The sequence below is a fragment of the Hydra vulgaris genome, chromosome 08, assembly GCF_038396675.1.
Source record: "Hydra vulgaris chromosome 08, alternate assembly HydraT2T_AEP".
Lineage (NCBI taxonomy): Eukaryota > Metazoa > Cnidaria > Hydrozoa > Anthoathecata > Hydridae > Hydra > Hydra vulgaris.
The window spans coordinates 61,452,884-61,471,416 of NC_088927.1; the positions used below are offsets into that span (position 1 = coordinate 61,452,884).

Genomic DNA, 18,533 nt, shown 5'->3' on the forward strand with positions numbered 1-18,533 from the left:
GAAGAGATTGACTCGTTTGGATTAAAGCTGTGGCATCAATCTTTTCTTTCCTTTGCTCTCTTTTTGGGTTGCTTATTTTAATCAGATACAGCGTTCAATCTAGTTTGTTGTCTTGAAATGGAGCTATACATGGAAATTGGAGAAAACTTTCAAATCGCATTAAAAGTCATCAACTAAGCAATTTTCATCGAAACTATTCACTACAATTCACTTAAAATTTATTTGACCATCAATTAGAAAAATAAATTGGAGGTGAAACAAAGCCATGGAAAGTGATTTTGCAATGCATTTTTGACGTCGCAATTTTTCTAGCTTCAAGAAATTTAGCTTTTAGAGCTAAGAATATTGTTTTTAAATTTTAAATTAGATTTTGCATTATTTCATTTGTAATTTAAAAACCAAAGTTATAAGTTATAATTGGATATAAATATGGATTTCTATTTTGATTATTTTTTGTTTGCAATTAGAATCCAATCAAAAATTTTTCAAAAATGGGAATGGAAACTTCCTTAGAGCGCTCGAATTAATTTTTCGCCTCAATAAAACATTACAAGATCATATGTATCTTATTGCTAAACACCAAGTAGAAAATAAACGCAAGCAAGCTCATTACTTATCCTGGAAATCACAGAACAAATTTATCGAGGAGTGCGGCAAATCAGTGGTTAGAGAAGTTTTTCGAGAAAGCAAAAAACCAATATACTTTACGATCATCACGGGCAGCACTCCCGATTCACCCCACAGCAAGAAAATTACTTTCATTTTTCGTTTTTTGCATTTCAGCAATAATCAGCTGGGGAGGTTAAAAAAAGATTCCTAAAGCTAGAATAACTTGAAAAGAAAAAGGGTTTTAATATAACAAAGTTGATATTGAAGGTGTCGGACAAGAATGAGCTCGACATAAAAAATTGTCATAGTCAAAACTACGACCATTGTGATAATATGGCAAATATTTACAATAGAGTTCAAGCTTTGATTAGACAGAATTATACTCAAGCAACTTTCATTCCATGCTCTGTTCACAGTTTGAACTTATGTGCAGTACACGTTTGAATCGTCGGCTCCTGCAAAATCCTATTCTGGAAATATTCAAAAACTATACAATCTGCTCAGCTGCAGTTCGTTTGTTGGAAAATTCTTTACGAGGAGACATGCCAAAAATGATACACGATAAAACTCAATGATGGAAACTGTCAAGCCACCAGCAAAAAAGCCAAGAGAGATCTTGAAATCATTTTATAGTCTAAAAGAGTTAGACCTTTCAGGCGAAAGTAGTAATGAAGTGTATTATCATATTAAATGGATGAATTCTTTTTAATTTTTTTATTCACTACTTTTTGGTTTAAATGTTTGATGGCAGTTAACAACGAGAGTCTTCTGCTTCAATCCACTCAAATCACTCTCAATGATAAAGTAAAGATTCTAAACGGCCTTTTGACGGATCTGGATCGAATCCGTTGTTTTGGGACCTGATTTTGATAGAGGCATCAGAAGTTGCAAAGAACTTGAAATTTAATGAAATTATTTTTGTTGTGAAGAGAACACGAGAAAATATGGTCTTCCCTGATGAAACTGCTGGTTACAACCACGAAGAAGCATCGAAAAACTTTGTGTAATGTCTTCAATGTTGCACTCGACAATCTGACTAGTCAAATGAGATTAAGATTTAAAGTAATAGAAGAGAAATATAACAAGTTTTCCTTGTTTTGGTCTTCACAGAATTCGGGCCTGAGTGGGATTGTTATCTTATTCTTAACTCGGTTTTGTCAAAAACATATAAAACTTTGTAAATTTATATAAATTTTTTGCGTCGCGTGCTTGTTTGCGTTTTACTAAGTAGTGCGATTTTTTATAGTTTTTTTGTTTCTTTTATATTTTTATAAAAATATAATTGCATATGGTCATTGGTGTTCAATATTTGAAAAACAAACATTAAGAACTCGCTATATTGTAAAAGGTTATCGAGACAATAACAGTTTTAAAGAACTTTACGGAAAATTTCTTATGCATCAAATTATGTGGATTTGAGATTATTTTAACCTTTAGTTTTAACAAATGAAGCAAATTTTTTTAATATAAATAGATAAATATTTCAGTTACTAGAGAAATAAACAAACTCTAAATGTCTACTGAAGTTTTAGGTGTTCTTCCTTTTGTTCGAGGAATTGATTTATCTAAAAATGACTTTAATGTAAGCTGGCTCATTTAACTTATACATACGTTTTTAAGTTTTTATAAGTTATTCTTAGGTGAAGGTTTGGATTTTTTTTTTGCGGTTTTTTTATTTGGGGATAAGAAATAAAAAGTGAGTTTCTCTTTAGAATCTAAGGGATCAAAACATTTACAAAATATTTATGAAATTACCAATTTAAAAAGAAGTTGTAATATTAAAACTATTAAACATTTACAACACTATTGTCAATAGTACAGTTAGGATTTTACTTAAATGACTATCATTATTATACTATATTAAGTACAAAAACTGAAATTGTTAGGCAAAATAAGTAAATTTATTTTTACTTAGTTGTCAGTTGGTTATCCATCTCATAAAGTTTTATAAAAAGATGTTTAGTTCAGCATAATTTTTTAAAATGAATACATTAAAATATAAAAATATAGGCTGCCTAATTTTTTATTTGGCTATATTAATATTATTTAATATGGGCTAATTAATTATTTTAGTAATTAGCTTTTTAATAGATTTTTTTAAGATGCAAATAATTCTTTATGCTTTCAATTTTAATAAAAGTTTGCTGCAAAAATTCTTAATTATAAAGATGATCTTGGAAGCCAATATGAGTGATTTTGGAATGAATCTTTCAGGGATGGGAAGTCACGAAAAGATTATTTCTTTCTAGTTTTTGGTATTCAGGAGCTCTAATTTTTAGACCTGGAGTCCATAGGTATAATAATGGCAAGGACTCTGTGCTTAAGAACAATAAGTTTCAAGTTATTAAATCTCATGAATCTTTGTTTTATAGCTGATCTTATGTCAACCAACACATTTAGAGCTTCTGGACACCAGAGACTAGAAAGAAATAGATATATAAAACCAGAGTCTTTTTGGTACTCCGCATTCCTGAAAACTTTTAAATACAAAACTCTTCCCTGCATTATAAATAAGTTACAAGGCTTTAGGTACTGTTACTTTACTTAAAATTGTATGTGAATTCAATGCTAAAAAATGCGCTTAAAAATTGTATAATATTTTTTTCCTTTTTAAAGTATTATGAAATAAAAAATAGTTTTTGTTTCAAATACACTAAAAATGCAATAAAATATATATATTATTGCAGTTATAATTCATGAAAGTATAATTCAGTCATTTTAAAAACTTGAGACACTAAATTTTAAAAACCTTGATACACTATATGAAGCAAACATATGAAAAAGACCAGCATGCCATACTTTATGAAAGGCCCTTGCTATTTTGAAAGCCTCAGCCCTTGTCTTGCTGCTTCCACCTAATGTACAGTAGGATCTTACTGTTATAATAGTTAACAAGTTAGCTGCAGAACAAAGGGGTCAAAATCTATATTGATTGTCATAGAATAAGTTTTTAGAATTAAGATTAGTCATTTGTTAATTAAAGACTAACAGGGTAATATAGAGAAGCCTGATAAAACAGTAGTTAGAGGGTTCAGTGTGTTCTTCGCAGTTTTTCCCTCAGACTTTATTTTCCTGCGGGGAGGATAACAAGATTTAGTTAATTATTTATCAAGTTTTGCTTCAATAAGTTTAGTGAGAAAATATTATGCAAATGTTATCATTGGAGATTTTTTAAATTTCTAGTTATAGTTTTTAGTGCATCCAAAAATACAGCAGCTTTATGGCAAAAATGTCTAATGCATTCTGTTTAATATTTTTCTAATTCCTAGTTCAAGATTGCAACTTTTTTTGCTACAGTTGTAATTTCACAGTGACTGCAAGTACTGACAAATAAGTTATAGGTGTTATATCAGAGTTTTCTTTATATTAGCTTCACTTGCCTAAGTAACTACAATTTAAAATAGGATACATTCAAATATCCAGAAGTTATTTTGAATACTATAGTTAAATATTGGTTGTATTTTTTTTTTATTTTTTTTTTGGTTTTTGATTTTTTAGTTAAATGAAAAAAAATCTATGATTCTATAATTCTTATATATATTTGCAGCAAAGCAACAAGAAATTTTAGTAATAAATGTTTTTAATGATAAATAAATTTTATAACTATAAACTTGTCAGATAATTGTTGAGTTAATAATATGTTAACCCAGATTTATTAAACTTGATAATTTATATATTAAATTTATTAAAGTTGATTAAGTTAAAAATAAGCTTTAAAATCTTGCTATAAAATAATGAATAAACATGAATAATGATTTTTTTTTTCTTTTTTAAGAAATTGTATTCTGAAATTCAGATGTATCATTTTGAAAATTGCATTCCTAACTTAAATAAAAAAATATGCGATATTACTGCTACTAATATTGATATGTGTTTGATTTTTGTAAAAGTGTTTTTAACATTTAATGTTTTTTTTTACAGTTTTTAGGATGTCTATACTGTTTTTTTATTGTTATATTTATTGTTTTTTAATAGTTTTCTTTTATATTTTAGAATTCATTTCCCTCTCGCCTAATATCGATGACAAATCTTCGATGGTTAAGACTTGACAAATCAAATCTATCAAAAGTTCCGGAAGAAATTTGCCAATTAACTAAATTAGTAATTAATGTTTTTAGAAAGGAATTGCTGAAATATTTTTATTTTTTTAATGAAAATAGTTAATTACTTTTTATTTATTATTATTTATTAGATGTGTGTGTGTATATATATATATACATTTTTATTTTTTTAATTTTTTTTAGGAGCATCTTTCATTAGTGAAAAACAATTTAAACAGCTTAGAAATTAATGTGGCTAACTTACCAAATTTAAAAGTAATTGTTTTTAATTAATACAAATAGGTAACCATTAAATATCTACTTTTTGTATCAATGTTATAGTGCATTGATGATATTTATTAGAGTGTGGGCAGAAGTTTTTCAAGCTCCAACACCTGCATAAAGTTTTTATAGTGTCAAACTAAAACATTGAATAATCCTATAAAACTATCTGTTTGAAAAGACTGTTTAATACTTATCTCTTTAAACTTTTATATATACTTTCCTTTTTTTTTTTTTTAATTAAAAATTTTTAAATCAATTATAAATATTGAAAAAAAAAACCTGCTAAAAATACAAAAATAATTAATAGTTAATAATGCTAAAATAAATAGTTAATAATGCTTAAATTACATGTTTTCGGCTTAAAAATAGTATGATTAACTAAAAAGCAGTTTACCAACAAAATTTTATTAACTGTATTTTCTACACAGCCACATATCAATGTTTAATTTCAAAATGTTTAAACATTTCCCAGTAGTTCATCCATCGTATGGATTCAGGAATACTGCTATTATTGGACTTTTTCTGGTAACGAAATTCAGGTACTGGGTTGGTAACAATACAGGTATTGGGTTAGTAACAAAATACATTTAGTAACTAAATATATTTCTTTCTAACTGTTAATTATTTAAAAAGACTTTAGGCTCAAATTAAGACATTTTTTTTTTAAACACTAGTATCTCCATTATGTCTTTATTACTCAAGATAATATATTATCAACCAAAATTTATGCTGTAATTTAACAATGCTATGCCATACAAAGTAAAAAAAAAAAGTTTAATTACCGTTTTGAAGGGTTACAATTTGATTTTAAATTGCATTTTTGCAGAAACTATTTAATTAATGGTAACTTTTTTTTTTAATGATGTGTGCAAAAAATATCAACATATAAGTAAATTTATTTTTTGTTAAGTACCCTCCATCAAATCCTCAATTTGACTTGGTGGCTTTGTAGTGTTAAACCATAAACTTCAAAAATTTTTTAAATTATTTACCCATTTACTTTTTTTCCTCAAAAGCATTTTTTCTCAAAAACCAAAAAACCTTTTTCCACTTTTCTATTTAAGAGTATGATTACATTATTCACTGATCAGGACAGTTTGGTGGATTAGCATCCTGTGGAATTTCATTAAAACCTGATTTTCCAACACTTTCCTGATTTCTATTTATAGTTTTTTTCACCTTAAAACATTTTATGACAATTTCAGCAGTTGATTTTGGAACTTTATATGGTATTGAAATTATTAAATATGAGCACATAGAATTTTTTATATTAAATTTCTGAACATCTTCAATTTGAAGACCTTTTAATTAACATTGTAAAAACTAATCAGATGTAAAAAAAACTACACTTGCACATAAAAATATACTTGCATATGCATTATTCAAAACAAAACAAAAAGTATTAAAATCGGTTGAGTGGTATTTGAAAAAACTCAATTAAATATTGTCCAATTGTCAACCACCCATAGTGATCTGTTCAATAAAAAAACTTGCATTTTGAAAGAAAAATTAAAAGTTAGTATTTTTATGTCAAATGGTTAAACTTATATCGCTTTGATGAACAGAAAAACCCATATTGTTACAAAAAAGATCAACAAAATTCTGTGTGATCTTATGTTTTGCATGATAAAGAAAACTTCTAAAGTCTTCTGTAACTCTTTTTATTTTTTTTATATTTCTATTTTTTCTAAATGATAAAGTAATGTTGTTGCTGCTTGTTGTTGCTGCTTGTTTAGCCTTAAAAGTTGAACAACAATTTTACACTTAACAATATTTTTATCCTTTTTTGAATTTAATAGATGTTTCCAAATTGTAGATTTTTTTTGAAGGCTTGAACCCATTCACTTTCCATTATTTATTTTTTTTTATTTTTAAATACTACTAGAAATAAATATAAAACATAACTAGGTTAATAAAAAGAATATGCAAAACAAAATTACAAGAAATAAATTGAAAACAAAAAAATAAAACAATTTTTTTGAGAAAGTATGCTAAATCTATTGATGGCAAGAATGATGACAAAAGCAAATTTGATGGCAAAAGCAATATCTATTGATTCTATTGGCAGTAAATATGGTAAAGCTGAGAAATCATCAAAATGCAAACTAAAAAAAACATTTTCTTTTTAGCTGAATACAAATTGAAAATGAGACTACTTTTATACAAATTTTTATAAAATACCAGGGGGTCGAAATATGTCTGACAACACCCCCTCTGACCATTCTTTAGACCTGCTATAGGAGGGCAACAAATCATTGTTGGTTTTTTCATTAAAAATGATTAATGGTAGATTTCTTCCCTCAAACAGGTCTCAAAAATAATCAGGGGATGTCTAGCGCTTATTTCAACGTCTGTAAAATACCAATTTTATGTTTATTTAATTTGACAAAAAATTACTTTATAAATATAAATTAACTTAAGTACTCTAGTCGTTTAATCAATTACTTAAGTAGTTAAGTTACTTAAAACAACCCTTATTGTACACGATACACAAAAAATAACTTTTTTTATTGTTTATTAATGAATGTAATTAAAACCTTCTTAGGTAATTAATGCTCGTCATAATCACCTCAAGAATGCAAGTATTCCCAATGAAGTTTTTGCTCTTGAAGATTTACTTACTATGGTACTTTTTTATCTTTTTTATCTATCAATTTTTTTTTCGTCTTATCCTTATAACTTTGTTATTTATCAGTTTAAATTAGTTTTTGTGAACTGAAATATATATTTAAATAATCAGTAAGTAATTTTGTTATAAAAGTGAATAGCTGTTTATCATTTTGGATTGTCGAATAAAAATTGTTAATAAATTTATTATAAGTAATAAGAATATATTGCAACACATGAACAGTTACAGCTTTGACAATATAAAATATTTAAATTTTTTTTTGTTATAATAAACATATATGTTTTGGAGAACAACTTAAAAATCACAGATCTGTTATATTTGTTTTGGTGAACAACTTTAAACTTGCAGATCTGTTATATATGCTTTGGAAAACAATTTTAAAATTCCAGATCTGTTATATATGTTTTGGAGAACAACTTAAAAATCACAGGTCTGTTATATATGTTTTGGAGAAAAACTTTAAAATCACAGATTTGTTATAATCTCTATCACAGTTTTATCAAAACTTATAGTTTATTCTCTAAACCCATTTTTAATCTAAAATTTTTTACTTTGATTTTATTTATATAGTGTGGTAATAGTTATATTTTTTTTATAAAAAAAAGTATCTGCTATTTATATTTTTATTTAATCATTCTATTAATTTTTTTTTTCCTGCAGGATCTAAGCTACAACCAGATAATTGAGGTTTTATTAGCATTGTTATGTTTTTAATATATTTTTTGTTTATATAATATAGAAATAAAATTATAGAGAATGAAATTATAAATAATAATTTTTTTTTTCCTCTCTGACCTCTGATTTAGATTCCAGAAGAATTAGAGAATGCAAGCGAATTGCTTGTACTTAACTTGAGTAACAACAGGTGAGTTTTAAAAAAGAGCGGACTTTTTCAAAATACTGATTAGAATGATGATTATTAAAAAAAAATTTTAATACACATTTTATTTTTATTTTATTTCATTTAGATTAACATCCATTCCAAATCAGGTATTTATGATCTTTATTTTTTACAGATATGCATTTATGAGTATGTGTGCGTGCGTGCGTGCGTGCGTGCGTGTGTGTGTGTGTGTGTATTTGTGTGTGAGAGAGAGTAATTAGGTATGTAACCTATATAAAAAGGTTTTATTAATGATTTTTGTAATTTTAATGATGATGTACTATTAAGTTCGAGACATGTTACAAATACACACACACACACATATATATATATATACATATATATATATATATATATATAAATATATATATATATATATATAAATATATATATATATATATATATATATATATATATATATATATATATATATATATATATATATATATATATATATATATATATAAAGAGAGAAAGAGAGAGAGAGAAAATGATAATTGTGAAGCAGACTAGGACCTTTTCTATTGACAAATGCAGGCTGAAGAATTATCGGTTTTTTTTTATGTATCCAAATAAATTAAGTATCCAAATTTTGGCAGTACGTGTCATTAGTAGTTGCATGTTTATCATTAGAGACATTATCATGAATGATGTTAAACCGCCTTGTTTAAAGTTTTTTGAAATGGAACAATATATCTTGACCAGTGAGGGCTTGTTTTAATGCTAAAAAATTTGCTTAAATCTTTTTATGTGAATGAGAATGATTACCAAAATTTTCCCTTTCCTTCTCAATCAAAGTCAACTTTTTAGAATTATTTATATGAAACAATATTTTATTTTATGAAAAAGTTCAATTTATTTTCTTGTGTTTTTTCATTATCTGAATCTTACGAATCGTCTTTTAAGTAACAAGAAATATCTATTAACCAATGAGCTTTATAGCTGACATCATGAATTAATAATTTATATACCTTTGAGGGCATATATAATCAACCTTATTCTTTTATTAATAATTTAGCAGTATAGTACAATATTTGATAAAGTTAGTGGTCTTAGTGTATGAACTAAAGCCCCTTTTGTTTATATTATATCCGCTTTGTAAATATGTTTAAAATTGTTTTACAATGTTAAAATATATTAAATATGTTGAACTTTTTAAAGCTCATATAGATTCTAATTTTTAATTTATTTTAATAGCTCTTTATGAATTTGACTGATTTGATTTTTCTTGATATCAGCAGCAATTCATTAGGTAGTTTTATTTTTGTTGTTTTCTTTATTATTTCTTTTTTATTTACAAGATTGATTTGAATAATATAGCTATGTATTTTTATATAAGATTGATTTGAGTAATAGTATTTATGAAGTATTAAAATAAATGGTTGCATTTTATAATTTTTTTTTTATATATAGAGACTGTACCTCCACAATTGCGAAGATTGACCAATCTTCAGACACTGGTAAATTTTGATAATAATGAAAAGTAAAAAAAAAGAGGTTTTATTTAATTACTTCCAACTGTTAAATGTAAAAACTAATATATTTACATTTAATAGGCAATAGATTCCATATTGTAAGAAAGCACAGTTTAAAATAATTTTAGTTTAATGATGATATTAGAAACAGAAGAAAAGAAGATTTTTAAACAAACTTTTTTACATTTTGTTTAGATTTTGAATAACAATCCACTCATGCATGCACAGTTAAGGTATGGTTAATTAAGGTATTTGTTAATTTCAAAGGTATTTTTTATTTTCATGGTTGTTTTTTTTTTAAACTGTTTTTTGTAAAGCGCACTTTAATGTTAAGCAACTTATTAATCACTTTATACTCTTTAAAACAACAGTTTATTGTATGAATGACATTTGTTTTATACTCTTTAAAACATCAGTTTATTGTATGAATGACATTTGTTTTATACTCTTCAATACATCAGTTTATTGTGTGAATGACATTTGATTTATACTCTTAAAAACATCAGTATGAATGACATTTGTTTTATACTCTTTAAAACATCAGTTTATTGTATAAGTTTGCTTTGTTATTTAGACAACTACCTTCTTTAACACAGCTTCATACTCTTCATCTTAGAAATACGCAAGTAAGTTTAATACTTGTTAGAATCATAAAAATATAATTTAAGAAAAAAATGATTTGGTAAGTATTTAATTCTTTTTGAAAGTTTTTAGTTAATGTTTGTTTAATGTTTAACTTCTTTCTAGCGTACCCTTTCCAATATGCCAAACAAACTCGATAATATTGAAACTTTAACAGACTTGGACATTTCCCACAATGATTTGCCAAGAGTTCCAGAGTCTATTTATCGGATGAATAACTTAAAGAGACTTGATTTAAGTCATAATCAGATTACCGAGTTATCTTCTTTAGTAGGTAAGTTGTTTCATCATTTGATTTCATCGTTAAAAGATAAAAAAAAATAAAAGTCTTTAACAATAGTGTTATAAATTTTTTTTTTTATAATTTTAGATTCATGGTCAAAGTTAGAAACATTGAATGTTGGAAGGAACCAACTTACTGGCTTACCGGTATATTTTTTATATGTGTTTTTGTTAAAATCAAACTTGTTTGTTGCCTAACATTTTACTATTCCAATCTCTAATTTAAACCTGTCATTCATTATTATTTTTATTACATTTTTTTGTTTTTATTATCCTTATTATAGTTAACAGTCATGTTATTTTATTATCTTTTCGCATCTTTGAATTTTTGCTGTTGTGGTAATGTTTTTTTTCTTTACATATTTTTATCTCTTTATCACATTATGATATTATATTACACATTTTGATATACACATTATGATATTACATTACATATTTTTATCTCTTTACATCTTTACATCTCATTTAGACAAAGTGTCTTTTCTATCAAAGACAATGGTCTTTGATAGAAAAGGCACTTTGTCTAAATGAGATTTGGCATCATTAGAATTTCTGGTTCATATATGACAACATCACTCCATAAAATGAAGAATGAAAGGTTTTGGTTTTTTTTTTTGAGATTAGAAAATATATTGAGAAGTAAGAAAGTGAAAACAAGGATAAAAGTATCAAACTATATCACAATAAAGATATGGTTTGATATGTGGTTTTCACAATAAATTTGATATATGGTTTATTGAGTCCAAATCTCAGTAGTACAAGTTAATTTGAGAAGATGCAAAGTAAGAGATTCGGTCAGTATGCTCCCACTCATAGATATATAAATAATAAGGCTACTGTGAAAATGATTAGCTGAAAATAGATGGCTGTGAATTTTTAGTGGCTTCTATAATATCTGTACAGAAAACCAGGAGCATGTGTTTTGTTTTTGTAACTTACAACAAATTTTTTTAGTTTTTTAATTATTTCATTTTTTATTTATTTTGTTTTTTAAGGCAACTATTTGCAAGTTGACTAACTTAAAGCGATTATATACAAATAGTAAGTTATTATTCTTTCGAGATCTTTTTTTATATTGTTACTAAAGATTTTTTTTTGAATAGTACTATGTTATTTATGACAATTTATATTATAATTAAAAATATTTGGTTGTATTATTAAGTATTAAATTTGTACAGTATTGAATTGTAATAAGTTGTTAATAGCATAATTTATAAGCTAAGGATAAACTTACTTAGTAAACATAATTTATAAGTTATGCAAGAATAAACTTACTTAGTAAACGTAATAATAGTATTTTAAAAACAAGTGACAATAAAGAATAATGGTAACAGATAGCAATATTAGCTGGTGAAATTCAATTTTCTAATATCAATTTTAAAAAAAAGTAAATAAATCAAAGCAAATAAAGACAAAAATTGAAATGTTTATATGTTTCTTTACCATTACCATTGGTGTACCAGTTGATCATAAGGAACAGCTTATAGATTTTCCTTCAAATATGTATATATCATGAAATCTTTATTATCATGCATGCAATTAAACATGCTGAACCGTTATATTGTTTAAGTATAATATAGTTTTTTGTATATTGAAAACTAAAAATATAAACCTAGTTTTAAAGTAATTGAATCTTACAATTTGTCATTGGCTGTTATTCTTGATAAACAAAAGCATTAGCTGTTATCATTTGACAATAGTTCAGCTAATACTTTAATTTTTAATGTCTGTATTAAAAAATATAAAACTATAGTATAAACTATAGTATTATAAATTGTTAACTATTAAATCTAAACAGACAAATCAACCATAAAAAACTCATCAACAAATTTTTTGTTCGTGATTTTTTTGTTCGTGAACCACTAATGAGGGGTTTACTATTCTGAAGACGGTTTATTAAACCACTTGAATTAAGTCTTCTCTGTACAATTCGACTGGAAACATTTAATTTAAGCTTTTCGACAATCTGTCTTGAAGTTATTGTTGAATTTTTTTTTGCTATCCGTGCAATTAGCATATCAGTTCTTGTTGAAGTCTTAGCTGGGCGACCACATCTTTTCTGATTTTCAACAGAACTAGTTGTTTTATATTTTATACACATCTTTTTAACACCACTTATTGATATTTGATATTTTTCAGCACATTGCTTGTAGGTTAGGCCTTTTTTTCGATCAGAAATGACCCAAGATCTGATGTCCAATGAATAATTTTGATGATGATCCATTATTATTATTATTAGTTTTACTTTTTTGTAAAAATAAATTCCAAAAAAATAGTTTTAAATGCCTATTTTTAATAACTTTAACAAAATATTTTTAATAATAATCATTTTTAATAAATAGTTATTGACAAAACATATTTCATAATAAAAACTCAGATGTTTCTTTCTTTTGTCACATTTTTTTTAAAAAATTGAAAGATGGCTAATTTTATTTAATAGAGTTACTTTTGCAATAAGTAAAAAAGAGTTATAAATATATATTTCTTTTTCTTTGGAATCAAATTGAAAAAAAAACATAAAATTGTTGCAGTTATGTAGATCCTGACGTAAATAATTCTGTTTTTATTGTTTGACTTTCGATTTTATCAACAATGTTACTTAATTTTGTCCGTGACTATATATATATATATAGTCACGAACAATATATATATATATATATATATATATATATATATATATATATATATATATATATATATATATGGCTAATTCCATAGTTCAGTGACGCATCATGCGGAGAGATTTTTTTTAATAGAAATTTTTCTATAACTCAAAAATAATTTTTTATTACTCTAAATCAATCTTGAATTAAAATTTTATAATATAAACTAAACACAATTGTATTAACATAACACTGCTACATAGCAAAAATTAAAACATGAGTTCAGTGACGCAACGCAGAAAAAAGTGTTTTTTTATCAGCATACTTTTAAATGGAGTTTTCGCTGAAATTTTAATTCTTGCTTGACTTATTAGATTTTTTTGTTGTAATTTATTCATTTGGCAATAAGGTAGTCATGAAAAAAGCCACAAACAATAAAGTTTTCATTTCGTTTTATTTTACAGAAAAAAAACTATCAGTTCAGTGACACAACGTTCAGTGACAAAACAAAAAGACAAAATTAAAATCATTTTAAAAAGTTTTGTTATTTTGTAATAAATTTTAATTATACTCAGGTGAAAATAGCATCGGAACAACGTTATCATTCTGAACATAAAAATAATGTGATTTTGATATAACTTTGATTTTTCTTGAATAACTTAAAATTGAACTGAATCCAAGTTCATTGTTTTGTTGTCTTGTCTATTGTTTTCTGACATGTGAATTACAGATATTTGCAAATCTTGTAATGCTTACGCAAAATCTGCTGCTGACCTGATTTCGTATTGACTAGTTTTAACTCTCAGGGCTGCAATTCGCTTAACAGTAGCTCCTATTCCGTCAACCACTCCTTTCCCGTGCATCGCTGCACAGAAATGCCAGAAGATTTTTTTATGAAAACGTTTTTCAAACACAACCATTGCAGCCATAATGCTTTTGGTTTTGACTGAGAAGTGGCATTATCGCTGAACATGTGCACTTCTTTGACTTGATCAGGAATAAAGTGAAGGATTTTGTCAATGTACGGTTGAATCTGAAACTATGGCAAATGTTTTTAACTCAATGTTCCAGACTGCTAGGGTCATGATAGAAACTTGACCAAAATGAGCCGCTTGTGGCTCATTTTGATAGAAACAACTAGCGTTTTCAGCCCAGTCAACTTGGATTACCGCAATTTCAGAATTAACACTCATCGAAACCTCCTTCAGTTTATTAAAAATTGTTGATTGGTTTTTCTTTACAAATGCGTGCTTAACGAACTTATCACGCATTGCTGATATGTGTTGGATGAGTTCTGTTACAGTAGACTTTTTTGAAATTTTTTCAATGTTTGCATATGTTTTAGTTTCAGGCTTTCTCCACTTTTCCCAGGATACTTCGAAACCAATTGTATTTTTGCAAGTGTTTATCGAACTGTTTCATACCTTTGCACGCAACGCATTTGTCATAGGCGCAATCATAAGCGTATACAAACAAAGTTATTTATCATTTCAGATCCAACTTTGATTGAAGGCGCTTGAATTGATTTTGTTAATGCATTTAAGGCAAATCGCATATTTTCATGCAAACTACAAACACAAACATTATGTGGAAATTTTGTAACTGATTTTACATTACGTGGACGAAGGTCACAATTTGCTGAGTCCAATTTTTATGTGCAGATGCTTTTTCTTGAATAACTTAAAAGCTTCTTTTAGCGTATAATATAAATGACGTATCTGAATATTGTTTGCTTTTCCGTCAGATAATTGAATTCGAGTGACATCTTTTTTGTTTGGTGATATTGGGGAAACTTCATCTTCATTATAAAAGTTTACAACTGCTAAAACATCGCTTTCAGAAAGACCATACAGCTTTGAACATGCTGGAGGTAGACCCGAATTATCTTTACAAGCAGAGCTATTTGAAAGAATAGAAAGAATTTCAGATTGTTTCTACTTTTGTTGGTAGTGCTTTTAAAACTTTTTTCAATGCTTTTCCTCTTTGTTGAACGTTTTTAAAAGATGAGCTTGGTCTTTGATATTGATTTAAAAGTTTTCTTTTTAAAGCGCGACTTTTTAAAACTCTTAATTTTGCTTTAGCAGCATAAGCTGCTTTTTTATTAGGATCGGCTTTCTATTTTTCTCGTTATCTCTTAGATCTAACTCTGGACATTTCTTTCTTTTTATCAGCATTCCGAGAAACATAATTAGCTTGGTATTCTGCATAACGTTTTTTTTTTACTTCTAATTTTGATTCCATTTCTTAATAATTTACAACTTTATAAGAAAATGTTAACATAAATTCAAAAGTTTACTAATATTTACTAATAGCCCTTCACAATACTAAAATACAAAAATTTATTTGAATTTGAAAAATTTGAAAACCCACAACAAAATCTGAACTTTTGGATGATATTTTGACTTCCTTACCGCGCTATTTTATAAAACGCTAATTATCCCGTCGATGGGTTCATTGACACAACAGCTTTTAAACTATAACTATATGTTAATACAATGCTTTTTAACCAATTTTTTTTTTAGTAATGATTAAAAGTTTACATTAAAATATATAATTTCTAAAAAAACCTCGCCATAAAGCATAATTTAGTTGCGATAATTAAACTTTTTTAGCTTTTAGTTCAGTGACGCAACATAATTTTTGCATTTGTGTGACAAAAAAACACTTGTGACAAAAAAACACTTGAATTATTTTTAAAGAGTAAAAGTTTTTTTACTCAAGACATATATGTAATCTCAAAGATTCTTTCTAAACAAAAATATGGATATGTTTTGTTTAAAATATTGCAATAACTCGCCCTCAAATTTTACTCACTTTTTCAAATAATAAAAAGAACAAACAGTTGCTAACATTCATCAAATTTATCTACTCGGTTCAAACATTTTCTACTCAAAATTTATTTTAACAATAATTTTAAGGTGTTTAAACTATAATTAAAGAAATAAAACCTTTTGAAAAAAGATATTTTTAAACACAAAATTTTCTCTTCCATCGTGGAAATAGCCATATATATATATATATATATATATATATATATATATATATATATATATATATATATATATATATATATATATATATATATATATATATATATAAAAGGTGTTCGAATTTCAATTAGCATATTAATTTTTTATTAAAACACCCTGTTCGCTTATTACTTAAAAATTATTTTTTGAAAAGTTTCGCTTTTTTAATAATTTTTTTGATGTAACTATTAACAAGAATATAGCATTTAGCAGACTTAAACTAAATCTGAAAAACATGGTTGGGAAAAAGATCTCAAGGTGCTAGTGTTTATGAAAAAAAAATTAGTGAGTTGTGAAAATGAGAAAGCAGTAATTTTTTTTTACACATTTACTTTATTTTTCTAATTGAAAAGAGAACATATCAATAGCAGAGCTTATATGGGGGTGAGTTTTCTTAACTTTTTTTTAAATGCTGATTTGGCTGAATCAGGTTTTGAACTTACAGCTAAGTGGCTCCAGGCTTTTTTTTAATTAACTCAGCAATTTCAAAAGTGAGAGTAAATTTTTTTTTAGTTTAATTAACTCAGCAAATTTAAAAGTAACAGTATAGCTTGATTGATTTAAGGTGAGAGTAAATCTTAATTGATCAAAGGTGAGAGTAAATCTTGATTGATCAAAGATGACAGCAAATTTTGTTTGATCAAAGGTAAAAGTAAATTTTGGTTGATCAAAGGTGAAAGTAAGTCTTGGTTGATGAGAGTAAATTTTGGTTGATCAAAGGATAGAGTAAGTCTTGGTTGATGAGAGTAAGTCTTGGTTGATAAAAGGTAAAAGTATATTTTTCTTGATTAAAAGGTGAAAGTAAATCTCACTTGAATAAAAGTGAGAGTAAATCTGTGTTAATTAAAGGTGAATGTAAATTTTCCTTGAATAAAAGTGAAAGTAAATCTTGCTTGATTAAAAGTGAGAGTAAATTTTTGTTGATCAATGTTGAACTTGACTTAGGTATCTTTTATATAATTACTATCAACATAGTTGAAAAATAAAGTCATTGTTTTAAAGGAATCAAGTGTTGTTGTATTGTGTGAAGCAAATACTTTTAAAGGAATTAAGTGTGTTGTATTGTGTGAAGCAAATAATAAGTTACTATTTATATTAAAGATTTTAAATTTTTTGTTCAACCTAATTAAAAGTGTTGGGAACTCTCTACTATTGACTAATGCGTTTTTATTATACAGTTTTATAATTTTTATAAATTATGTATATTATACTTTATAATATAATAAAATTTTAATTTTGTATAAGTAAATAATTGGCATAAAATTAAAATTTATAATTTAAAATAAAAAAATTGAATATTGATATAAAATGTGTAATAAAACAATGTTTTATTAGTTGTGTAATAATAGTTCTGCTATTTGTGTTGCAGGGAATATGTTTTGTGTTGCAGGGAATATTTTTTGCTTTACCTAAACTAATAAATCAAAGTTCCCTTAAAAATATGAAATACTTAGAATAGAAAATTAAAATAGAAAGACAAGCAAAACAAACAAAAGAAACTGGTGTTTATGGGGAAAAAAGTTGAATATAAAGAAGAAAAACATGTAAAAACCATTTTCATAAATAACTTTGTTGTTTAAGTACAGCTAAAAATATATAGCTTTATATTATTCTTATATTATAGAAGGGTTTATATTAGTTGTAAAAAAACTCTAAATTAATGATATGGAGTTTTTTACATGATTGTTGTTTAATAAATTTAAATAATTTGTTTTATTATTATTTAAAGCTACTATTATTTTTGTTTAGGCAATAAAATTAAATTTGAGGGTATACCAACAGGCATTGGCAAACTTTTAAACTTGGTAACAAATTTTTTGAATTTTATTTTTATTTTTAAATCTCTTCTCTTGAAAAGAGGGGATCACTGCAGTCATGGAGGCTACTTATTGCTATTTATTACTTATTGCTATTTATTACTTATTGCTATTTATTCTAATCATTTTATTTTTTTAATAACCCACTCTCAAACTTTATAACTCTGAAACACAAGCCTTGATCAACAAGGGTGCTGTTTGGAGAAATAAGTTTAGTATAGTAATACTAGGGGCATGGA

General features: G+C 25.9%; 1 protein-coding gene across 1 annotated transcript in view; it reads left to right on the plus strand.

The window, feature by feature from the left end:
- The first annotated feature begins 1,960 nt into the window (after nt 1–1,960).
- The window catches only part of LOC100214454 (protein flightless-1 homolog), a 46,166-nt gene continuing 29,593 nt past the window's right edge, over nt 1,961–18,533 (plus strand). The window contains exons 1-15 of the mRNA XM_065804092.1: nt 1,961–2,191; nt 4,603–4,710; nt 4,854–4,925; nt 7,480–7,560; nt 8,224–8,250; nt 8,370–8,428; nt 8,532–8,553; nt 9,644–9,698; nt 9,860–9,906; nt 10,117–10,154; nt 10,496–10,547; nt 10,669–10,837; nt 10,934–10,992; nt 11,841–11,886; nt 18,227–18,282. Coding sequence (XP_065660164.1) covers nt 2,123–2,191; nt 4,603–4,710; nt 4,854–4,925; nt 7,480–7,560; nt 8,224–8,250; nt 8,370–8,428; nt 8,532–8,553; nt 9,644–9,698; nt 9,860–9,906; nt 10,117–10,154; nt 10,496–10,547; nt 10,669–10,837; nt 10,934–10,992; nt 11,841–11,886; nt 18,227–18,282 — 960 coding nt within the window. The 5' untranslated portion in view covers nt 1,961–2,122. The remainder of the gene's footprint in view (nt 2,192–4,602; nt 4,711–4,853; nt 4,926–7,479; nt 7,561–8,223; nt 8,251–8,369; nt 8,429–8,531; nt 8,554–9,643; nt 9,699–9,859; nt 9,907–10,116; nt 10,155–10,495; nt 10,548–10,668; nt 10,838–10,933; nt 10,993–11,840; nt 11,887–18,226; nt 18,283–18,533) is intronic.